Source organism: Chionomys nivalis, chromosome 9, assembly GCF_950005125.1.
Source record: "Chionomys nivalis chromosome 9, mChiNiv1.1, whole genome shotgun sequence".
Lineage (NCBI taxonomy): Eukaryota > Metazoa > Chordata > Mammalia > Rodentia > Cricetidae > Chionomys > Chionomys nivalis.
In genome coordinates this window covers 23,020,618-23,043,900 of record NC_080094.1, presented here as the reverse complement: position 1 = coordinate 23,043,900, position 23,283 = coordinate 23,020,618, and the positions used below count along the sequence as shown (strand labels likewise).

General features: G+C 48.6%; 1 protein-coding gene across 1 annotated transcript; it reads right to left on the bottom strand.

Annotated features, from left to right (window-relative positions):
• Positions 1-8,625: 8,625 nt before the first annotated feature.
• On the bottom strand, positions 8,626-23,075 carry Ahcy (adenosylhomocysteinase). The gene is made up of 10 exons (XM_057780905.1): positions 22,969-23,075; positions 18,105-18,295; positions 16,142-16,217; positions 14,341-14,490; positions 13,679-13,791; positions 13,038-13,245; positions 12,868-12,955; positions 12,656-12,773; positions 10,937-11,131; positions 8,626-9,433 (listed from the first exon to the last, which is right to left on the bottom strand). The coding sequence occupies exons 1-10, from the start codon at positions 22,994-22,996 to the stop codon at positions 9,302-9,304; spliced, it is 1,299 nt and encodes a 432-aa protein (XP_057636888.1). The 5' UTR covers positions 22,997-23,075; the 3' UTR covers positions 8,626-9,301.
• Between the last annotated feature and the right edge of the window lie 208 nt (positions 23,076-23,283).

Sequence of the window (23,283 nt, the reverse complement as noted above, 5' to 3'; positions counted from 1 at the left end):
CAGCTGTTTGGACCTTAGAGTTTTTCTTACGACAGGCATTTTGTTTGTTTGTTCAATTCTAATAGCCTAGAGTTTGGGCTCCCAAAGAAGCAAAATTTACACAACCTTCCTCGATCTTCACCCTAGTTCGTGGGCCGATAAGACAGCAGTGTGGAGGGGGGTGCTGAAAAGAAGCGGCAGTCGCACTATTTTTTTTTTTAATTGCCAAAAATGTTCAGACTGTGTCCCGAAATCCCACAGATTCTCAGTCAGTGAGAATCTGAGGTGCAACGTTGTAACTTTGGAAGAACCGTGGGAGGGAGAGCACCTGGAGAAAGGAGTCAGTCTGGGGAGCAGATTCGGTAAGAAAGGACTAGCAGGAAGGGGGCATATAGAGGAAGGGCTCTAGATAATTTAATATCCCCTACTTGTCCTCGGCTGGGGCGCCTGTGCCATTAGCACTGGGGAAACGGCTGAGAAGAGCATTCAGAGGGCTCCATCACCTAGCCTGAGCTGCCCCCACCCACAAACTACCACAGTGCAAATTACTACCAAAAGAAAACCAAGAAAAAGGGTCTTGCCAAAAAAGATTCTATAGAGACTTTAAGAGAGAAATGAAACCACCATGTAGCTCTCTATTGGTGGATTAGGAGGGTGAAGACAGGTGTGACCAGATTTTCAGGACTTTGGGTCCGTTTGCTAGTGTTCTTTCAAATGCCTTAAACCTGCCGGCAAGATGGCTCACAAGCCCGCCAGTCTAAATTCAATCCCCAGGACCCGTGTAAAGGGAAGGGGAAACAGACTCCTCAGAGTTGTCTAAGTGCCACAGTACACATGTCCTCACACACATCACACAGTCTGCCACAGTACACATGTCCTCACACACATCACACGCAGTCTAAAGTGTAATAAGTATAAGTTTCACTCCCTCAGATCACCCTCCTTGCCACAGACCTTTTCTCAAATAGAGCCCCAGGTTGTGCCTTTGGTGACATACTTACTCACCTAGTATGGAAATGACAAGGCAAACACCTCTACCCAGCCACACCTGACAGAGCACAAGAAAAGGCGGGTGCTCCAGGCAGAGCTGTCCACACAGTGCTGACACTGAGAAAATCCTTACGTCTGTCTCTCTCACTTATCTTTAAAATGAGAAGTAATTCCAGCTGTTCTTGGTAAAAGTCCAGGAAGTTGCTATTTCTCCATGCCTTAGCGCAGCACCATAACACACCCACGTCCGTGCACACCCACGTCCGTGCACACCCACGTCCATGCTCAGAAAAGCTGCCCGTTGTTTGCTTTGTTTTCTGCCACTTAGGCTGCAAGCCCACAAGGCAAGAACATTTTGTTCCTTGTACCACAGCTGCTGCTGAGTAAATGTCATCAGTAATGAGAATATTGGGAACACACTGCAGCAACTGCTCCTGCATTTTCCAGACACTGTTCACCCACCAGGTACTAGTTGGCTCGGGGCAGTGAAACTGGGATGACAAGCTGAGTACTTGGCCCATTTATTCTTGCTTTGTGTGGGTTTGTTTTTGATGTTGGTTTTGTTTTGAGACAAGACGTTACTATGTGTAGCTCTGGCTGGCAGTGAATTCATAGAGATCTGCCTGCCTCCACCTCCTACCGCTGGAACTTAAGGCATATGCCACCACCCCTGCAGTCCACTAGTTTCAAAGTCATTGAGTTACTGGTAGACAAGGTGGAAGACCAGTCCAGTGGTTCACTCATTCAGTGTGTGTACTGGCCACCTACTGTATTCTGGGTACTGTAACTACCCTAATGGAAAACGCCAATATGGGTATTGTCCCTTAATGGTTTCATGGGTCTGACCACTGATCCTCATAAGAGGTTAAGAATAATTGTTGTCGGGTGGTGGCGCACGCCTTTAATCCCAGCACTCAGGAGGCAGAGGCAGGCGGATCTCTGTGGGTTCAAAGCCAGCCTGTTCTACAGTGTGAGTTCCAGAACAGCTAGGACTGTTGCACAGAGAAACCCTGTCTCAAAAAAACCAGAAAAAATTAAAAAAAAAAATAAAAGAAGATCAATTATTAGCCCGTGGGTTCACTTCCCTCACACTTACTCTTGACTCAGACCCCTAGTTAGGAACTTACCTGCCAAGTTTTCCTTCAGCTTTGAGACCCCAAGTTGTTCTACTTTTTCAGAATTGCTCCATAAGCTTTAGAGTCCACTTTGGTGACGAGAACTGAAGCTAACATTTATATCAAAAAGTTATGATTGTATATTATGAGGATATGAGTCCTCTAGTCCATCTCCAACACAATTTTATTTTCTCCCCACTCACTCTGGGTAAACTATGTCCTGGAAAGACTTATTCTTCCATTCATTTCTTCTCACAGCCATAACCTTACATGTACACCCAAAGTTCTTATAATGTGACCTCGAACAAGGCACAAGGTTTTTCTGACATGGCAGGGGGGTGGGGTGGATATGTGGCGTGAATTCTAATTTGCCTTATCAATAAAAACCTGGAATCAGATAGTAAGGGGTGAAAGCTGAAAGACCAGAAAAGCTGAGCAGCAGCCACTAAAGTTTTTACCTTTACGAAATTCTCAGGCATAAAGGGAAAGATCCTGTCTCTACGAACTCAGCTCAGTCTGAATGCCCTGAGCTCCTTTCTCCTCCCACCCTACATTCCTCTCTCCCAGCCATATCTTTTCCTGTCTCTACCTTTCTAGTTCTGGGATTAAAGGCATCTGACTTCCAAATACTGGGATTAGAGGTGTGAGCCATCACTGCCTGTCTCTGTTTCTCTTTTAGACTGGATCAATCTCATGTAGCCCCAGGGTGGTCTTGAACTCACAATGGGTCTGCTTCTGTCTCCTAAATGCTAGGATTAAAAAGGTATGTGCTACCCAGCCTCTATGGTTAACTAGTGTGGCTAGCTCCACACTCTGATCTTCAGGCAAGCTTTATTTGTTAAAGCACAAACAAAGTATTATCACAGGGGGAAGAGGGTGTCTCATGTAACCCAGGCTGACCCCATCTAGGCTGGCTTTGAACTTATGATCCTCCTGCCTCTGTCTCCTAAGTGCTTGATGACATGCATGCAGAACCCATATGTGGTTTATGGTGTATGCACTGCTGGGATCCACTCCAGGGCTTGATGTTTGCTAAACGAGCTCTCCACAAACCTCCCTGTATCCTCAGCCCCAGAAGTTGAAGTCCTAAGTGAGAATCTCATAGAGTGCACATAAAAGTATTTTATCAATATAATGTTATAATAATGCACACGAAAACACTGAAATCCACGACTAGATGCCAACATTTGCCCTCCTCTATCAGCCTTGTCAACCAGTTTGTCCTTTAGTTTGGTTCCGGAAGAAAGTTTCGATCACCAGGAGATGTAAGATTCTAGCAGGTCACCCCTTTACCTCAGATGGTCTCCTGCTAAGTGGAAACAGCAGGGTTTAGTTCAGAATTTAGTCCAGGTGGGTTTTCAACATGTCAGACTTTCATGCATAGAAGATTTAAACATGCATGTTTTATTACATCTTTTTAAAGGCTTTGATATTTTTAAAAGAAATTAAGGCTTATGGTATCACCAAAGCAGTATACTTAAAAAAAAAAAAAAAATCAGTAGTCTCAGAGACAGAAGGCCCCAGGGCTCCAGATGCCTTGAACTGTGGACGTTCGGCATTCGGTCAATCTAACTGGCAATCACTAGGTCCTGATTCTAAACTCTTCCATCTGTTTCAAGGAGCACAGATGTGGACCACTACCCACTGACAGGAAATTACCCTTCTCCAAGAAGAGCTTCATAAAGAAGCCTGGCTCCTGGAGCCAATTCCCACATGTGGAGGGAACTCGATAAGTGAAGGTCAGAAAGTGACTGCAACCAAATTAGCCAAGCCATCTGTAGTAACTTTCCAATTCATCTAGACTTTACTCTTAGACATGTGTGTTGAAGAAAAGGCAGTTGAAAAGGAATGGGGTGGTTTTTTTTGTTGTTGTTGTTGCTTTATCAAGGAAAATATTTCAAAATCATAAAATGTTGCATTCATTCCAGAGGGAACTTCTCTCCTGATAGCTTGCAGGAAAATAGTAACTACTTGCTACCCCCGCCCCCAGGCGAATCTGGGAGTTGCATCCCAGAGTCGGCTACTGGTGCTGATGAAGGTGCTTTGCGGCCTTCTTGTTGGAGAAGCTCAGCCAACACCCTCCTCCATTTGAGTCTTAAAGGATTTCACACCTTCCAGGTGTCTCTTTAGAATTCCTCTGCCCTGTGGCTGTATAGACTAAGAGAGCAACAGTAAAATTACAGCTACGTGAGTCACATGAGTCACACTCAGCTTCTGGAGTTCACTACACCACATTTCTAGCAAAATCCCTATAGCCCTGTTATAGCCCTGTGCTTGAGTCGGGGCCAACTTGAATCACGCGCTTATTCTTTATTTTTTTATTTTTTATTTTTTTTAATATTTATTTATTTATTATGTATACAATATTCTGTCTGTGTGTATGCCTGCAGGCCAGAAGAGGGCACCAGACCCCATTATAGATGGCTGTGAGTCACCATGTGGTTGCTGGGAATTGAACTCAGGACCTTTGGAAGAGCAGGCAATGCTCTTAACCTCTGAGCCATCTCTCCAGCCCCCCACGTGCTTATTCTTAAACCAGTTTGTGGAGCTGAAAGATGCATTGATTGGAGTTAGTTGGCTAAGCCTGGATAACGCGGGCACCCCTGGTTGCTTTGCGCAGGTCTGCTGGCTTTGTCTCCCGGGATAGTGTTGAGTCTCCAGGATGAGATTCTGGCTTTCTGAAACTTCAGACCTCCAAGGCAGAGCTAAGCACCTACTACCTGCTGCCTCCTGGGCTTTAGTCTAAGCTTCCTCCAGCCAGCTAAGCTTGCTAAACTCTCGCTATTATTCCAGCTAAGATGGAGGACTCCCCCCCCCCCCCCCCCCCCCGCCAACAGCATGCCACCTAGAGGCAGGAAGTACCCAGACCTGCAAGGTGACTTCAGATAAACCTCCGAAGCTCTGGGGTGTCATGTCTCCACATCTAAACTCTGACTTCTCCTTCAGCGATGCTCTAAGGTACTTCTTACTACTGGACCTTTGCCTCCTGACACAAAGGCAAACACCACGCACTGAAATTTAAACAGGGCTTTCTTCAGAGCCGACAGTCTCTGCCGTCCACCTATCTCATCAGCAGCCAGCAGATTACACAGGAAGGGAAACACAAGCAGTCACTCCAGAGTTGAGCCTTGCCCTCTCTGTTCGGGCGGCCAGTCTCCCCAGAGATCCCCGGTGTAGGGGCATCTCTCCTTATCACCCCCACTCTGTAGCAGGGGAGGACTTGCTCTCCCTCTTTATTGTCTTGTGTACGTGGGAGGGCTGGCATACACCGAGGCTGTTTGGAAGACATCTCGGTGGAAGGTTAACTCACATTAGCAATGTGGGCAGGAGATTCCTTCCTACAGAACGGGGTACAAACGTGTGTTTATAAAACACGTTAAATATTGTCTAGATCTCAAGAAGTATTCTAAATTCCTTGCCCTTCAACTCCCTCCCCAACCCTGACCCTTAAAACTTGACACAGAACTTGAGCTTCAAGGGTCTGAGATTTTTCTGTCACTATCCTGGGTCATGAGTGACTCGGGTCTTCTCCTTAACCCCCGGATCACTGCCCCCACAATCCTCCAAGCCTCATCTTGTTTTTTCGGGATAGAGGGGAAACAGCTAATTCTTCCCTCCTGAAACTCTGACAAGGAGCCATGGAGGAGGCAGAAGACACACATCCTTTATTGTGAGTACCCTGATCATTGCCACAACTGTGACAGATAGCACACCTGAGTAGAGCGACATCTGAGACCAGATATGAAAGTGTTATTTTGAATGAAAAGGTTCTGAAAATGAGAGGATTTCTCCAAAGAAGAGAGGAAAAAGCCAGGGTAACAAAAGCCAGAATCCCAGGGAACAGGTTAGGGCTGCCTGGGACTCTCACAGGTCAAACACTTGGAAAGGCACTTGGCTTGTTTTGGGGAGACAACTTTGAGGGGAAGTGCTCACACTCAGCCGGGTCCTTTGGAGGGATCAGCAAGGCTACGGCATTGACCTTCACTCAGAAGAGCAGCTTCCCAAGTCTACTTATCAGGGTGAGGTGAAGCAACCCCCACTACTGGAACCTTGCTTTTAGGGACTTCTAGGGAGTTCCAGTTTGAGTTCCTTATTCTAATGTTAAGGAGTCTGAAGCCTTGCCCCCTTCCTCCCAACCCAGGGCCTATGGTATAGAAAGGTCTTGAATTTTAGTTCCAAGAATCCAACCTAGTAGAACCGCTAGCTCATTCAAATGGACTCTCTCAGCCTCAGAGCCAAGTCTAGTAAATTCTCATGAAGAGTAAGATCCCCTTGAATGACAGGATGCAATGGGCACTCCTCTATAATCCCAGGCAAGAGTTCTGTAAATTCAGGGTCAGCCTGGGCTAAATAGCAAGGCCATCTCAAAACCAAGGTTTCTTTGGCCCAACCTTGCACACAATTGGTGTACAAGAAGTAGTACTGGGGGATAGATCTTTTTCATGAATTAAGATTGTTTTTTATTCCAAAAGTCCAGAGTTCAATTCCCAGCAACCACATGGTGGCTCACAACCATCTGTAATGAGGTCTGATGCCCTATTGTATATATAATAAATATTTAAAAAGTTTTAGCCAAGCCGGGCGGTGGTGGCGCACGCCTTTAATCCCAGCACTAGGGAGGCAGAGGCAGGTGGATCTCTGTGAGTTCGAGACCAGCCTGGTCTACAAGAGCTAGTTCCAGGACAGGCTCCAAAACCACAGAGAAACCCTGTCTCGAAAAACCAAAAAAAAAAAAAAAAAAGTTTTAGCCAGGTGGTGGTGGCGCACGCCTTTAATCCCAGCACTTGGAAGGCAGAGGCAGGTGAGTTCAAGGCCAGCCTGGTCTACAGAACTAGTTCCAGGACAGGCTCCAAAGCTACAGAGAAACCCTGTCTTTCCCCAAGTAGCCAAGGGTGCCCTTGAACTCCTGACCCTCCTTCCCCTCCCCTGCTGCAGGGACTGCACCTGTCTTCTCAGTCTGTCCTTCCCAGTCTGTTTTGACATTTTATGGTGATCAGTTGGGAAGTGGATCCCTGGCATTTGACTTTACCGAACCTGATCAGTTATTTTTGGCAAAGTCACCATGTACACGTGTAGCTTACGCACCTCGGCTATACACACTGCGGGATGCGTATAGTTCACACACCTTCAGCTACACACACTGTGGGAAGGGGGGTGTTTATTTATTTGTTAATATTTATTTGTTATGTATACAATATTCTGTCTGTATGTCTGCAGGCCAGAAGAGGGCACCAGACCCCATTACAGATGGTTGTGGGCCACCATGTGGTTGCTGGGAATTGAACTCAGGACCTTTGGAAGAGCAGGCAATGCTCTTAACCGCTGAGCCATCTCTCCTCCCGGGGGGTGGTTATTTATGCGCCAACACCCCGAGCTGGAATGAGCATCCAGTGTGCCAGTGGACTGCTGAATGAACAAGGGTTTTGTTTGATGGAGATGAGTGCTTTGCCGTGTAAGCCTGAGAGCTGAGTGTGTCTGATCCCTGAGTCCACATGAAGATGGAAGAGAACCAATCTCAGAAAGTTGTCTTCTGACCTCTTTGTGCATGCCCGTCCGTACTTACATCACACCGGCAGGAAGATCAGAAATTGAATCACCTTTGGTGGATTGCCAGCCTGGGCCACTGAGACCATGTCTCAGAAACAATAAAACCCTAAAGCCCTCACCTGAGACCATGTCTTAGAAACAAACCCTAAAGCCCTCACCTGAGACCATGTCTCAGAAACAATAAACCCTAAAGCCCTCACCTGAGACCATGTCTCAGAAACAATAAACCTAAAGCCCTCACCTGAGACCATGTCTTAGAAACAATAAACCCTAAAGCCCTCACCTGAGACCATGTCTTAGAAACAAACCCTAAAGCCCTCACCTGAGACCATGTCTCAGAAACAAACCCTAAAGCCCTACTCTTTCCCAGCACTACCTCTTCTCCACTGGCTTTCTCCTGCTGCCAGACATGGAACCAGCTGAGCAGAAGTGGGGAGAGGCAGGGGATGGCAGAGCTGTTCCTGCGAGATCCCAGCCATCTGTGTGTAGCTCTCACTTCCATTTCGTGGCAGGCACTCAAAACATCATCCCGTGCATGCAGGTTGTTTTTAATGGACTTCAAGGTCAAACGGGTTCAAAAAATGATCACTTGGACAAATAAGAGGGAGCTCAATTTCTCATGTTTTTGTGTGATTCAAATTATGAGGTCTCTGATCTTTTAAAAGACATTTCTGCAGGACTCCCAGAAGTGATGGCTCACTGAGTAAGGCCACTTGCACTCGTTAGAAAGCCATGTTCTACTGTAACCCAGCAAGGGTGTGTGTGTGTGTGTGTGTGTGTGCGTGCCTGTGCAGAGAAACAACCCAGCTCTAGGTTCAGTAAGAAACCGTCTCAGAGGAATACAAAGGGAGGGTGTTCACACACCCAATATCCTCTTCTAGGCTCCATGAGCACAGGTACACGTTCCTACACACACATGTGCATACACCACACACACTTAAAAAACTGTCATACGTGGTAAACAATATCTTAAATATAGAATAAAGGGTCAAAATTCCCTAGGAACCAGAAATTTTATTTAATCCACCTTCCTTTATTAACATTCTAAACACTATAATCCAAATTAATCTCTTTGTGACCCAGGCTTGTGATAGGCACCATCAGTAACCAAACAGTGGCAGACCTTAGCCTATTTGTTTTTCTGCCCCTTTTAACCTCTAGCTGTCACCTGTCCCTTCTTGGTTAATTATCTCTTAATTCTAACCCCTGTGAAATAGGGACCAAAAGTACCAACCTCAGTATTCTGAGATTTAAAGAGACGGCCCAATGGTAAATAAGTCAAGCTCTGAGGAACCTTCCAGCTCCAGTGGTTCCCACTCTCTGGTAGAGCTCCTCCGGTCCTGGGCTGAGAAACCAACCACACAGCTCTAAAGACCAAGTGAGACCCTGGATGGTAAAGTGCGTGGGCTTGTGACCACCACTAGCCACATCCACCCTCAGGGCTTCCAAGGCTCATGTCCCCTGCAGATGGCTCCTGACTGGAGACTCTCAGTTCCCCTTGCCACACCTGGAACCGTATGAAGGACACAACAGAGGTCAAAGACAGAGTAACCAGCCCCAGTGAACAGACATTGGCAAAGCAACTGCGAAGTTGGTGACATGTGCTCTTGGGAAAGAGACAGGGTCTGGAACAAGGATGGCAGCTGGAAGGTGAAGGGCAGGCCTGGCTCTCAGTAACGGTAGTGATCAGGCTTGAAGGGGCCATCAGTGGGCATGCCCAGATACTGAGCCTGCTTCTCAGTCAGCTTGGTCAGCTTCACATTCAGCTTGCCCAAGTGGGCTTCGGCCACTGCCTCATCCAGCTGAAGAGAAAGAGAAAAACCTGGAGTTAATGTTATGTTCTAGTACACTTACCTGCATCTAGCCAACAGAAACTGCTGGGCGGGGGGCTACAAGTCCTCATTACACCTTGTTCTAGCCTCATGGCCAGCTTCAGTGTGATGTCTTTAAAGAGAGCCAAGCACACCCTCCCATCATATAGTACTGGTGGCATCACCAATCGCATCTCCTCACCCTCTAACTGAAGCAGCTAGCCAGAATGCATCCTGAAATGAACCGTGGTCTAGGACACATTTTATTAGCACTCTGACATTCTGCCTACAGCCCAGCCAGAGTGCTTTTACAGTCCCAAGCAGTTTTATGTTCACTGTTCTTAGAGCTTCACAAACATTCCCAAGATGTAGGAAGGGAAAGATAATGCCTACATTAACAGTCGAGGAGCCTAGAGAAAGTGCTTTCGGGTTCAAGCTAGCTGCAAGTAAACGCAAGATGGGCCTAACCTGGAGTCTCTATTGTTAGAAGCAGAACGAAGGCCTCCTATGCCTGGCCGGTCTAGCTCAGGACACCTTTCTTCTCACAGCAATCTACCAGGGGTGACCACCTGGGCAGCTGGAGCTGGATTCCCAGGAGAGCACACCAGCCTCTAAAGCTTGGTTTCTTCGTTTGGAGGGCACACATAATAAATACCCACCTTTTGAAGCTGTCACAAAGATCATGGTGGCTACTATCATTGTTAACTAAGGTACCTTACATGGGCATGCATCTTACAGACATGCCCAGCTGACCCACCCAAGGACTAGGATGCAGCTAAGGGATGTTCATGTAGCATGTATGAGAACCTGGGCTCCATGTCCAACACCACAAAATGAACAAACAAAAAACCCAAGACAATCCCAGTCTCAGGAGGCAGAAGCAGGCAGACCTAGGAGTCAAGGCCAGCCTGGTCTACATACTGAGACCCGTCAATCAGGGCAATGATAGACCCTGTCTCAAGATCAAAGATGAACAAACAAACCAAATGGGGCACATCCATTAAAAAAAAAAAAAACAAAAACAAAAACTACAATATGTTGCCTATATTTTAAAATTATTTCATATCAAGACCGTAGCATATGGCTTCTCTTCAGAGCTCAGAGGCCTTGTCCGGTGGAGCTATGTCCCGGGCTGGTGACAGCTGAGTGACAGCCACCCCTTTACTTGGAGCATATATTCTTCAACTGTTCACTTCCCACCCAGCCTACTTTACCAAGTACCCGCCCAGTCCTTGCAGACATGTGGAAATCCTCGCTGATATTCAGGAAGGTGCTCTTGCCTTCCCTTTACAACTGAGGAATGGAGACACAGCTTCAAACCTGGTGAACCACACACACTCCACAGCTCATGGCACTATGGGTGTGGCTCCAGGGAGCACTGAGGACTCTGGAGGACAACTAAGCGGCCAGACAAGCACTTAATATACTCTAGCAAACCCACACAGGGAGCCCAGGAACCACCATATAAGCCTCAAAGTAAAGTCAAGAGCTTACCTTCTTAGGCAAGAAGTGAACCCCAATGGGGTATTTATCTGGGTGGGTCCACAGCTCAATCTGTGCCATCACCTGGTTTGTGAAGGAGTTGCTCATCACGAAGCTGGGATGGCCCATGGCACAACCCAGGTTGACCAGTCGGCCTTCAGCCAGCAGGATGATTCGGCGCCCATTCTTCAGCCGATAGCGGTCCACCTGCAAGTCCCCATGGCAACAATTAGGGCTGGTGGGCACCACCCATCTCTGCCCACCTCCTACCCTGCACAAGATGGCCTGAAATGCCCCCAAACAACCACCCTACAGAGCTAACACACACAATAAACCAGTCTGTTCTGAGAACTTAATGAATTCAGACCTATAAAGCATTAGGCATACTTAGAAGGTAACAGCTATTACTGTCAATACTGCCATATAGTCTGTCCTGAATCCTTTATACATATATGACTATCATGTTTTAAAATTTATTTTTATTTTATGTGCACTGGTGTTTTGCTATGGGTGTCAGGTCCCCTGGAACTGGAATTACAGACAGCTGTGAGCTACCATGTGGGTGCTGGGAATTGAGCCCAGGTCTTCTGGAAGAGCAGTCAGTGCTCTTAACTACTGAGCCATCTCTCCAGTCCCATATGACTATCATTTAAGTGCTTCATCTCCCCCTTTTCACAAATAAACTGAAGTTTACAAGGCTGAGTCACTTGTTCAGAGCTACACACTAAGAAATGGCTGCAATCTGAGCCTTGACCATTGGAGGGAGGCCTGATCTCATGTTCTCAATTGTTACTAAAAAGCGGAATGCAGGATGGTGAGATGGCTCAGTGGGTAAAGTTGCTTGCGTTCAATCCCTGAGAAGCACACAGTGGAAGGGGAGAATCAAACATGACAGGCTCCTCTAACCTCCACGTGCAAGTATGTATGTGCTTACACATGAGCATGCACATAAAATGACTGAGTAAATGTAGCTTTGTGTGTGTGTCGATCTATATATATATGTTAGTATCAGTGTGTGTGTGTGTGTATGCACATATATATGTCAGTATAAATATATATTTGGTCGAATGCAAGGCTGGAGACGTGGATCACTTGGTAAGAGAATGCTTGCCACGCTTACATGAAGCACTGGGTTTAATCTCCAGCTCTACAAGGCAAAAAAGAACTTAAAAGCTCTTAATGTACAAATCCAAAAAGTTTTCTGGGAACATTACTTTTATAATCAGGTAAATAAATAAACCAACAATAAATAAAAGCCAAATTAAGTTGCACATACCCCAAAGGAATGCCCCACAGCAAAGCTGCCCTTTCTCTAGCTCAATTAATGGTTTACTCTGCACAGAGCTGTTCTAGATGGACGTGCAGTGTCTCTTTTCTGGCCTCCCCCATCCTGACCCTGCTGCCAGCTCAGCCCACGCTCTTCAGCTGCCAGCATGCCCGCCTGGCTGTGAGCACCCTCGGGGCCTTATCTCTTCGTCCACCGCTCACAAGCACAAGTGGGCTTTCTCAAACAGCAAGGCCACTGTGCACCGCACACATGCTGATACATTCAAGGGCAACCGAGGCCTCAGCATCAACTCTGATACCTCAAACCTAGCTCTGAAACCAGGCTTCTCCAACATACACCCACTCTCTAGGTCACACCAGCTTCTATGGTGGACAACCTACAAACTTGCTTCCCCTCCTCAGCCCTTCACTGCCAGCCCAGCGGGGAAGGCTGGGGCTTCTCACCTGGGGCTTGATGTTCACCTTCTCCACAGCATTCTCATTGAGCCACTTCACATCAATCTCCACATCGAAGTGTCCAATGTTACACACAATGGCATCATCCTTCATCTGCTCAAAGTGCCTGGAAGGGAGCCCAACCCTGTGAGGGACCGGAGACCAAGAACAGCCCCAAGCCTGGGCGCCTTTGCTCCCCAGGACTCCCACCTGGTACCCACCGGCCAAGGATGATGTCAACACAGCCTGTGGTGGTGACAAAGATGTTGCCCTCCTTACAGGCCTCGTCCATGGTGGTCACCTCATAGCCTGCTCGGACAGTGAGCATGTGTTAGCAAAGGTGGCCTCACCCTTGTTCTAGCCCCAACAGCCAACCCTTACTCTATCATACCCTCCATGGCAGCTTGCAGTGCATTGATGGGGTCAATCTCGGTGATGATGACTCGGGCCCCAAAACCCCTCAGGGCCTGGGCACAGCCCTTGCCCACGTCACCATAGCCTGCTACCACTGCCACCTTGCCCGCAATCATCACATCTGTGGCCCGTTTGATGCCATCTATGAGGGACTCCCGGCAGCCATAGAGGTTGTCAAACTTGCTCTGAAAGGAGAGGGGGCGAGGGGACAATGGGGGCAGGCAAGACCCTGAGGCCAGGCCTTAAAGCATCCCACAGGGTTAAGACTTGAGCCCACTCAGTCAGCCTGGGCAGACCCGTAAGAATCTTCTCCACTAGACAAAGCCAATATGTCCTTCCTTATCATCAGCCTCCAGACTATCTCCCTCATTGTTCTCTGCTGGTCTAGAAGTCTTTCTAGGGAATCAATGCCCAGGACAGGTTGCTGAGTCTAAGAATTGATTAACTTTAAAGCTATTGCTAACCAAAGCCACAATGTTCCTGCACAGCTATGACCCAGTACACTCACCATCCTCAGACTGTTGCCCCATCTCCCCTCCTGGCTACCCTTCTTCAGAGAGCCACTCCTAAGCTCACTGGGCAACTAACAACTGGAGCTGAGCCTCCCCCAGGGCTCACCTTGGTGACAGAGTCATTGACATTGATGGCAGGCACCTTCAGTGTCCCATTGGCCGTCATCTTGTAGAGGTTGTGGACTCCAGTCGTGGTCTCCTCGGAGATGCCTCGGATGCCTGAACAAAAGACAGAGAGCATCAGAGAACACATCTCTACCCACAACCCTTTCCACTCCCTGGCGTCCCCTACCTGACTGTAAAGTTCACCCAGTCACCATCTGACGGACTACTGAACCCTAATGACGCACGCCCAACATCTTCCACCCACCAGTGACACCACTCCGCCCAGTCGTCCTGTCCCAGCCTAGAGTACGCTCCAGAGAAGGCTTCCTTCATTTACTAGTCGTGGCTAGTTTTGTAGTCAAATCTTTTCCTACCTCAGGGCCCTTGGTATTCTCCAAACTCCATCCTCCTCCTCCCCGTCACAGTCCACAAAGCTGGTTCTCTGCGACCACTCCTAGCCCTGCCCTGCGCTGGCCGTGGTTTATGAATTCAGCCAGCTCTGCCCCCGCCCCAGTTACCCGGGCTTTACATCACACGTCAGAAAGCAGCCTCCATGCGGCAGGAACCTCCTGTCTTCCAGTCCTATGGAGAGTCCGGACGTTCCGCCAGGCCCCCTGCCTCATGTCTGTGAAGGAGCAGGCTCCTTTCAGTCTACCCACTTACCTGACAGAAGCTGTGGGTATTTGGTGTGGATGAGGTTGGTGAGGTCGCCACCATCGTCCAGAATCATGTTGAGGGGGCCATCTTTGAAGTGCAGCGTCTGCTCAATGCACCACAGGTACTCTTCATCTGTCTCACCCTTCCAGGCAAACACTGGAGGAGAGCGGCACATGAGAAGCTCCAGAAAGAAAGCTATACCAACAGTGCCAATGCTGTCTCCTTCCTAGTTCCCATGCCTAGCTACGTCCAGCCCCTACCAAAACAGCAGTGGGAAACACACAGCCTGAAGCTAAGCAGATTTAAGCTCAGAACTTTCCAGCCATGTGACCCTGAGAATCACACTTCGCAGCCTGTAATAGCATACATCAAGTGACACAGAGACCGCGCGTGGCCCTAGACATAGGTGTCCAGAAATAATTTTCCCTTTTGCATCTCCTTTTGCCTGGGCTCCATGAAGTAGGGGTACTGGCCCCTACAGAACAGGACTCCTACCCAGAGAGACGTCCTACTCACTGGGCACCAGTAAGATCCTGGTTTGCTCACTGAAAGGTCGAGGGACTGGCAGTCTCAGTGGTGGGTAATTCCAGGTTATGCCTGGTCAAAGTTGCCCGGCACACGCTACTATAGATGGAGCATCCTCTGTGCCAGGCACAGTAACTGCTCTGTGCCCGTTCTCGTGTTCCCTCATGCAAACCCCATGAGGAGGCATTGCCATCACCACTTACAAACCCCTAAGAGAGACTAGGGAACGCAGCATCTGAAGCAAGGGTGGGGGCCGCTGGCCGCTGCTCCTCCCAGCTTGTGGAACTCCACAGGTGTAGGGTGCAAGAGTCTCCTGCTTACACAGGACACTGGCCAAGTAGCCGGCTGCCTCCCTCCCCACAATTGTAGAAGATAATGCTGTTAAAGCAAGGCCTCTTCTGAAGGAGGGCCGAGCCTCGCCAAGGTGGGGGCTGCAGACAGGCACTCAGCCCTGTGAGGAACCCCTCCCACTGACCCCCTACCTACAGCTGGTTAGGATTCCTCCTGCCCCCAAATGTATGAGTGTTTTACCTACGAGTATGTCTGTGTACCCTGTGCTGAGGAGGACAGAAATGATATTGATTTTCTGCCATGTGGGTGCTAGGAATTGAACCCGGGTCTTCTCTCCAGTTCCCTGATAAAAACTTTTTTTGTTGTTGTTTTTTTTTGTTTTTCAAGACAGAGTTTCTCTGTAGCTTTTGGGGCCTCTTCTGAAACTCTACAGAAACCAGGATGGCCTCAAATAGAGATCCGCCTGCTTCTGCCTCCCTAGGGCTGGGATTAAAGGCATGCATCACCACTGCCCGGCCAAGATTCTTGTATATTTTATTTAATCACCACTGAATCTAACAGGTCCCATTAGCCCTTCCCTCCACCCTGCTGCAGTCCAGACAGACAGGTACCATTCTGCAACAGTCTGAGACAAAGTCTTTGCTCTCTGACCTGGTCCTTTCTCATGCTCCTAAACTACCATACCTCAGTCAGTGCCCCTGAGACTCTTGTTCTGCCTTACACCTCACCAGCTCCTTAGAAAACAATCCAGAGTCCCTCTTCCCACCCTCTGCTGCATGTGGCTCCCAATCTTCAGATCCTTTCCTTAGAGACCACAAGCTCAGCGGTCAGTAAGTATCTTCCATGGAATCTGAGCTGGGAGGACTATAAATCAATAGGTTAAGGGCCTCTGTTTGAACATGGAGGCCTTTAATGCAGGGGTCAGTAAGAGAACCATGAAAAAGCAAAGTGCTTTATCCACGCTCACATACCCCACAGCGAGCTCGCTCACCTGGAATGCCAGCCTTGGCAATGGCAGCTGCTGCATGGTCCTGAGTGGAGAAGATGTTGCAGCTGGACCACCGCACCTAGAAGGGCCAGAAAAACAAGGCTGTTGATCACTGGTGGCTATGAAGCATCCTGTTAGGAACAGGAAAAGGAAAGCCCTGAAGCCAAGAGTGAAAGGCTGGGGACTCTGGGCAAGTGAATGACTAGAAGCCAGAGCAGTAAAGTTAGCACTAGAGCTTAAAAAAAAAAAAAAAAAAAAAAAAAAAAAAAAAGCAATAAATCACTGAGCCAAGCATGGTGGTGTATATGTGTATAATCCTAGGACTCAAGATGTAGTGGCAGGAAGATCAGGGCCAGCTTGGGCTATATGGGGAATTCCTGGCCAGCCTGAGTTATACAGTGAGATTCTGACTCAAAACATATATAAACAACTGGAAAGATGGTTCCGCAGTTAAGAACACTTGCTGCTCTTCTAGAGGACCCTGGTTTGGTTCCAGCACCTACACTGCAGCTTACAATCGCCCATAGCTTCAGTTCCAGGGGACCAGCTCTGTGGGAACCAGGCACTTAGGTGGTACATATGCAAGCATGAAGGTGCAGACAAAACCCTTACACAACAAAATCAAATAAATAAGAAAACAGTACTCTAGTGCAATGTGAACAAGGAGACGGGGAAGGAGCTACTAAAGCAGGGTGCAGGGAAGAAATACAGCAGCAACAGTGGAAAGTGATGTGTGGCTGTCAAACACACCAGGCTCCTCAGGCACAGAAAAGCAAAGACTTCGGGATGAGGACAGAAAACTGCTAAGTTTGTCTGGACTTGCTCAGCCTGAGCTGGGTACTTGATCTCCAGGTGGCCTGTATCAATACTCAGGCATGGCAGACTGTGGGTCCAGGTCAGGCTTGTACATAATCATTACCACACAGGCAGTATTTAAAGCCGTGAGAGCAGATCACTAACAAACTGAATGTGGAAAATAAAGAGGCAATGGGGGCCGGGAGAGTCAACGGCTAAGAGCACTAGCTGCTCTTCTGCAACCCGAGTTCAATCCCAGTGCCACATGGTGGCTCACAACTGTCTGGAAACCCAGTTTGGGAAACTAATACCCTCTTCTAGCCCGCTTGGGCACTGCGTGCAAGTGGTACGCAGATGTACATGCAGGCAGACATTCATACACACAAAATAAAAACAAGTCTAAAAAAAAAGTCAGTGGAGGTGGGTGTGAGCAGGAAAATTCCAGTACGTGAAAGGCTGAGGTAGAAAGACAGCTTGAGCCCAGCCTGAACTATGCAGTAAATTCCAGGATAGCCTAGGCTACAGAGTGGAATGTTGCCTCAAAAAACAAACAGGCCAGGGCTGGAGAGATAGCTCAGAGGTTAAGAGCACTGGCTGTTCTTCCAGAGGTCCTGAGTTCAATTCCCAGTAACCACATGGTGGCTCACAACCATCTGTAATGAGATCTGGTGCCCTTTTCTGGCCTGCAGGCAACATGCAGACAGAACACTGTATACATAATAATAAAATAAATAATAATAAAATAAATCTTTAAAAAAACCAAAACAGGCTCTCAAGTATTCCTTGTGGTTCCCCTACCCTACCAGGCCCCTCCTTGGGATCTTATTCCACATGATCCAGCCTCAACAATCATGGCACTCTACTTTCTAGAAGGCACCTGACTCCTAGGAAGGCTAAGGGGAATGGTTTAGATGACCAAATGGAATATGGTTTTCTCCTACTATGCTCTCAGGCAGGAAGATGTATTGAGGAGTCAGCTACCTTCCCAACTGGAGAAAATATACCAAAGACTCTCTGCCACCACGGGTGGCAGCAGAGGGAAATGGAGAGAAAACCCAGGTGACCGGAAGAGGCTCTGCCAGCTACACCTCCCTACCAGTACAGTCTTTTCCCATGGCTGAGCCCAGAGAGGGCGAGGGACTTAGTGGAGTCACACAGCTGTGGACCTCACCTCAGCACCCAGGGCCACAAGAGTCTCGATGAGGACTGCAGTCTCCACAGTCATGTGCAGGCAGCCAGCGATGCGGGCACCCTTCAGTGGCTTGGACGCCGAGTACATCTCCCGCATGCGCATCAAACCGGGCATCTCATTCTCGGCTATATCCACGGCCTTTCGGCCCCAGGCAGCCAGTCCAATGTCCGCTGCAGGAATAAGAAGGCAAGTTCCATGAGCCACCTCCTCCCACCCAGGGCCATGTTTACCTTTGGGGAGCTCAGGTCTTCTCACTCACCCTAGGAAATGACGGGTGAAGAAAGGAGGCTGCTACAGAAATTTTAATAATTTAGCCAATAGTTAAACGGGCCAGGAGTGGTGGACACGCCTGTAATTCCAGATGGAAGCAGGAGGTTCACCCTTGACTACACAGCAAGTTCAAAGCCAACCTGAGCTACATAGCCCTATCTCAAATACTACTACTACTGCTACTAAGATTTTATTCTCTCTCTCTCTCTCTCTCTCTCTCTCTCTCTCTTTCTCTCTCTCTCTCTCACACACACACACACAAACACACGCACAAACACACACACACTAACCGCAGGCTATCAACAATGAGAGCTCCTTCAGAAATCTGAATGTCAAGCAACCGCCTCTGGTCATGTCTTCTCCCTATACATTACCAACTCCAAGAAGGAGCAGTTCAGACTCTCTAAAGCATCGATTTTATCCATTTCTAGTGTCCCTTACCCCGCCCCCTTCATGATCTCCCCTTCTTTTTCCAGTTTAGGAAACCCTGCTCTCTTAGCCTCTGGGACCTCACCTGGCGAAGCTCACACCCGAAGCTAGGTGGGTGGCTTCATACTTGGAATCCCAGCACTAAGGAAGCTGAGTACGAAGAGTGCCATGATTTTGAGGCCATCCTGAGCTTCACAGTGACCTAGTCTCAAAACCAAAGTTCCCAGCTAGTTAGAGCCAGCTCTCCACTGTATCTAAGGCCTGAACCAGCAGAATCACAGTCATGGGATGAAGGTCTTGCTTACTATGAACAAATAACTCAAGGGACACCTGGCACACCCTAGCAATCCCACTACATTTTCCTAGTACGTTCATCCCCTCCCCCAGTCATCTCTCCCCATCGCCTGATAATATCACTTCACAGTTCTCTGAGGGTACGAAATCATCTGTCCATGAACTCCACCCTCCTCTGTGATTAGACTCAGCATTCTTGGCCGTCGGAAAAGACCAGCTGTCCCTGGTCCCTGATTTTTCTCACCCCTCAAATCTCACTGTTCCATTACGGGCACCACTGAGGTGATTACTTATGCTCAGGTTTCTCACAGGAGCAGGGACCTTCCCTTGGCATCCGATTCTCTCTTCTCCCTCCTTCCTTCCTGGCTGCTCTTCACCTGACATACTCTAGGAGGCCTGGGGACCCATCATCGTTCCTCTCCAACTCCTGCCCATTAAGTTCTGTTCAGATGATTGTGAATGCCTTCCCTCCAACTCCTGCCAATTAAGTTCTATTCAGATGATCGTGAATGCCTTTCCTGGGGTGATGACTCCCACGTATTTACCTCCAGTGCAAACTTCTCCCAGGAATCTGACACTCACAAAATCCAACTGCTGACTGAGCACCTCTGAGTGTCCAACTATTATCCATCAAGGACGAGGCTTCAAGACTGCTTGGCTACACACCCTCAATCTTCCCATTTTAGGAAATGAAACCACCATTCAATCTGCCACTCTTGCCAAAAACCTGTAAGATTTCCCATTTCCATTTTTGCTTCTGTCAGCAGGTTTTTTGTTTGTTGTTCCTGCAACTCTGTGAAACTCACTATGTAGAGCAGCCCGGCCTCAGACTCACAGAGAACTATCTGCCCCTGTGTCAAGCGCTGCGGTTAAAGGTGTGGGCCACTATGCCCACCTCTACCAGCATGTTTGTCACTGAGCATCCCACCCTAGCCCAAAGGACCACTTCCCAGCTGGACCCACAAGCAGCTTCATAGTCGGTCCCTTTGTTCCCACATGTCATGCTCCTCACTTACAGCCCAGTGGGAAACTTCTAAAAATGTAAAATCCTAGTCCTTACCTGGGCTTCAGGCCCTCCCAAGTCTACCAGCTGCTTCTATCTCCACCTTGTGTCACTAGCAGCTCAGCCTTAGACTTCTCCCATCATGGCGCTTTAATACAAGCAGTTAACCTGGAAGACTAATGCCAAGTGCCAGACGCAGTACCTGGCTCAAAAATATCTGAAAATGGAGGGGCTGGAGAGATGGTTTAATGGTTAAGACCACTGACTGTTCTTCAAGGGTACTGGGGTTCAATTCCTAGCAGGTCACAGAGTGTCACAACCGTCTATAACTCCAGCCCCAGGGGATCCAACGCTTTCTTCTAGCCTCCGTGGGCACCACATGTACGTGGTACAGACATGCATGTAGGCGCAACACCCATACACATATAATAAAAATGAGAAAGCCAAAAACAAAAAACAAAACTTGAAAATGGGCCAAGCTGACTCAAAACAGAGGCATTAAGACGAGTCAGGACTTTACTCGCAGTGAGGAAAGATCCTACTGGCTCACTATAACAACATGTACCTATAAAAACAGTGCCTGGAGGATAAAGGAAGTTTAATGAGTTCAATGCCAGCCGAGGCCCAAAAATCAAGCAAACAAAATGGTAGCATGAAGACCACAGAGACCTGTGGGGAGAGAGAAGAGGGGCTGGTAGCCATGGAGAGTGAAAGGTGATAGACCCCTCCCCACACAAGGAGACTGTGCTACACTATGTAGGTCTATCTGTCTCAGCCTTGTAGCGGGGTCACTTCTCTATCTCCAGTGACCAGCAACTATGACCAGCAAAGAGAAGGAACTCGGAAAATGTTTACTGACCACATCATTTGCTAAAACTAAATGAGCAAAGATTCATAGGGGGTTGGCACAGGACAAGGATGGCAAGAAGGAAGAAGAGGAGGGAGGGAGGGAGGGAGGCAGGGAGGGAGGGAGGGAGGGAGGGAGGGAGGGAGGGAGGCAGGGAGGGAGGGAGGGAAGGAAGATGAACCTAGTCTAACTCCCAGCATGTATAGTCTCCAGTCAGTCCTGGAGAGGACAACAGGTTTTGTGCTTTCCTGCTTAAATCACCTGTCCCTCCAGCTAGAAATGATTCTTTCAATGCCCTGTGGCAGCTGGAGGAGCTAGTGTACCAAACTCTGGAGCTTAGTGCCAAGACAACCAGAGGTTGCATTAGTCCCAGGAACACGGGTCAAAAGGACCTGTGTGCCCCTTCCCAAACCTGCCTCATCAGACTGAGGATAATCAGACCAAGCCTTACTGTACACCAAGGATTAGAACACCACACGGACAAGGCCTAGAGCACAGCATGCCCTCCTTAGTGGGCCTCCACCCCTAAGGTCAAGATCCCAGCCTCCAAGTCATGTAATCTGTGGTCCTCCAACCCCTCCACAGTATGACAAGCTCCCATTCCAGCTGTTCCACCAGGGCAACACTGACTTAAACCTTTCTGGGCCTCAGTTTCAGCATCTACTCAATGGAGACAATAATCTACTCTGGCAGCTGGTTAACTATTTTAATAAGAATTTTTCAAGAGGGGGCTGGAGAGATGGCTCAGTGGTTAAGAGCATTGCCTGCTCTTCCAAAGGTCCTGAGTTCAATTCCCAGCAACCACATGGTGGCTCACAACCATCTGTAATGAAGTCTGGCGCCCTCTTCTGGCCTGCAGGCAGACACACAAACAGAATATTGTATACATAATAAATAAATAAATATTTAAAAAAAAAAAAGAATTTTTCAAGAGACTTCCTCAGGTTCCTCCTCTGTATAATGGGGTAGCATCCATTTCATGCACGTGACCCTCTCCAATTTAACGACGTCTTGAAATGACCTTAAAAGCCTGAATTGCTCTGGTTTTGTTTGATCTGTAGTTTAGTTCTGATAGGATCTCCCTGTTTTGTCCAGGTTGGCCTGGACTTCACTGTACGCCTCAGAAGTGAGCGTTGGCATTGCAAACCTGTGTCACTAAGCCTAACCTGAACTGAACTGTGCTGAAATTTATTAGGGTTGTTCCAAGTGTGTTTGTTCCCTTGCACACAGACAGCAGCGAAAGGGATGAGCCCAGAGGTCATGACGTATTGGGTCCAAATTCTAGTCAACGGCTTCCCAGTTGCAAGATTCTGGGAAAATAACCTCTATACCTCCGGAGTTTCATCGTAAAAGGAGACTCGTTCCTTCCCTAGGGAGCTAGAATAATAAAAAAGGATTAGTCTAGACTAATGCTACAAGGCGGTGCCTAGCCCATTGTAAACGCTCAACTGAACGTTTGTTTACTCGGTCATCCTTAGAAACGAGGAGAATTTCTAAGCACTCTAAATTTTCTTTTGGTCATCCACCAGATAGTCCCAGAGACTGAGCTGACCCCAAGGCACCGGGGACTGGCCTTCCGGGCCTCTCCTCACTAACAACTGAACACCAGCGCGCTCTCCGGCCCCGCTCAAGGCCCGGAAGGTGGTGGACCCTTGTAGGGCGCCACACAACCCGCCAGAGCCAGAACCGCTAGGGCCGCTTCCCCAAGGGCCAGTCTCTCCACGAGCTGCACGCTGCCTAACCGAGGATGGTAGCCCGCGCCGTGGCTCAGGGCGCCTGCTGCAGGGCACGCCGGGACTTGTAGTCCGTAGCTGCTTCCTACTCCTAGCTCTCGGTGGAACGTGGACTCCAACCCCCAGGCACCTGCGCGGCCAGGCCAGCGATTCTAAGGGTCCCGGGCGCACCGAGGCCAGTGCCTCGTCCAGACGCGGGTTGGTACGGACAACAAGCCCAGGGCGGGGAGCCGAGTTGTCACGGAGGACTGTACCCCTGGGACTCACCGACTTTGTAGGGCAGTTTTTCAGTCATGCTGGCGGCGCTTCCGCTACGACTGATGAACTCAGTGAAGGGGGCCGGACGGAGCGGGACAGGGATCTACGTCGGGCGCCGGCGGCTTTAAATATCTTCTAATTTGAATATTCATGAATCTCGCTGGGGCTGAGACTTGGGGGTGGAGTCTGGCTCGAGGTGAATAGCTGTGCAGCAGTGGGGTTGGACTTCGATCCCTCCCACAAAAATTATAAATTTTATGCTCTGTGGCCTTTGGACTCCTGGCACCCGGGTGGAAGGGAGCGTGGAGAGAGGCGGTTCTTCTC

Coding starts and splice junctions, on each gene's coding strand:
- Ahcy (XM_057780905.1), bottom strand. CDS start 22,996: ATGACTGAAAAACTGCCCTACAAAGTCG. Junction 16,218..18,104: donor TTGTGGCCCTGGGTGCTGAG/GTGAGGTCCACA, acceptor TGGCCCTTCTAG/GTGCGGTGGTCCAGCTGCAA. Junction 13,792..14,340: donor ATACCCACAGCTTCTGTCAG/GTAAGTGGGTAG, acceptor TCTTTTGTTCAG/GCATCCGAGGCATCTCCGAG.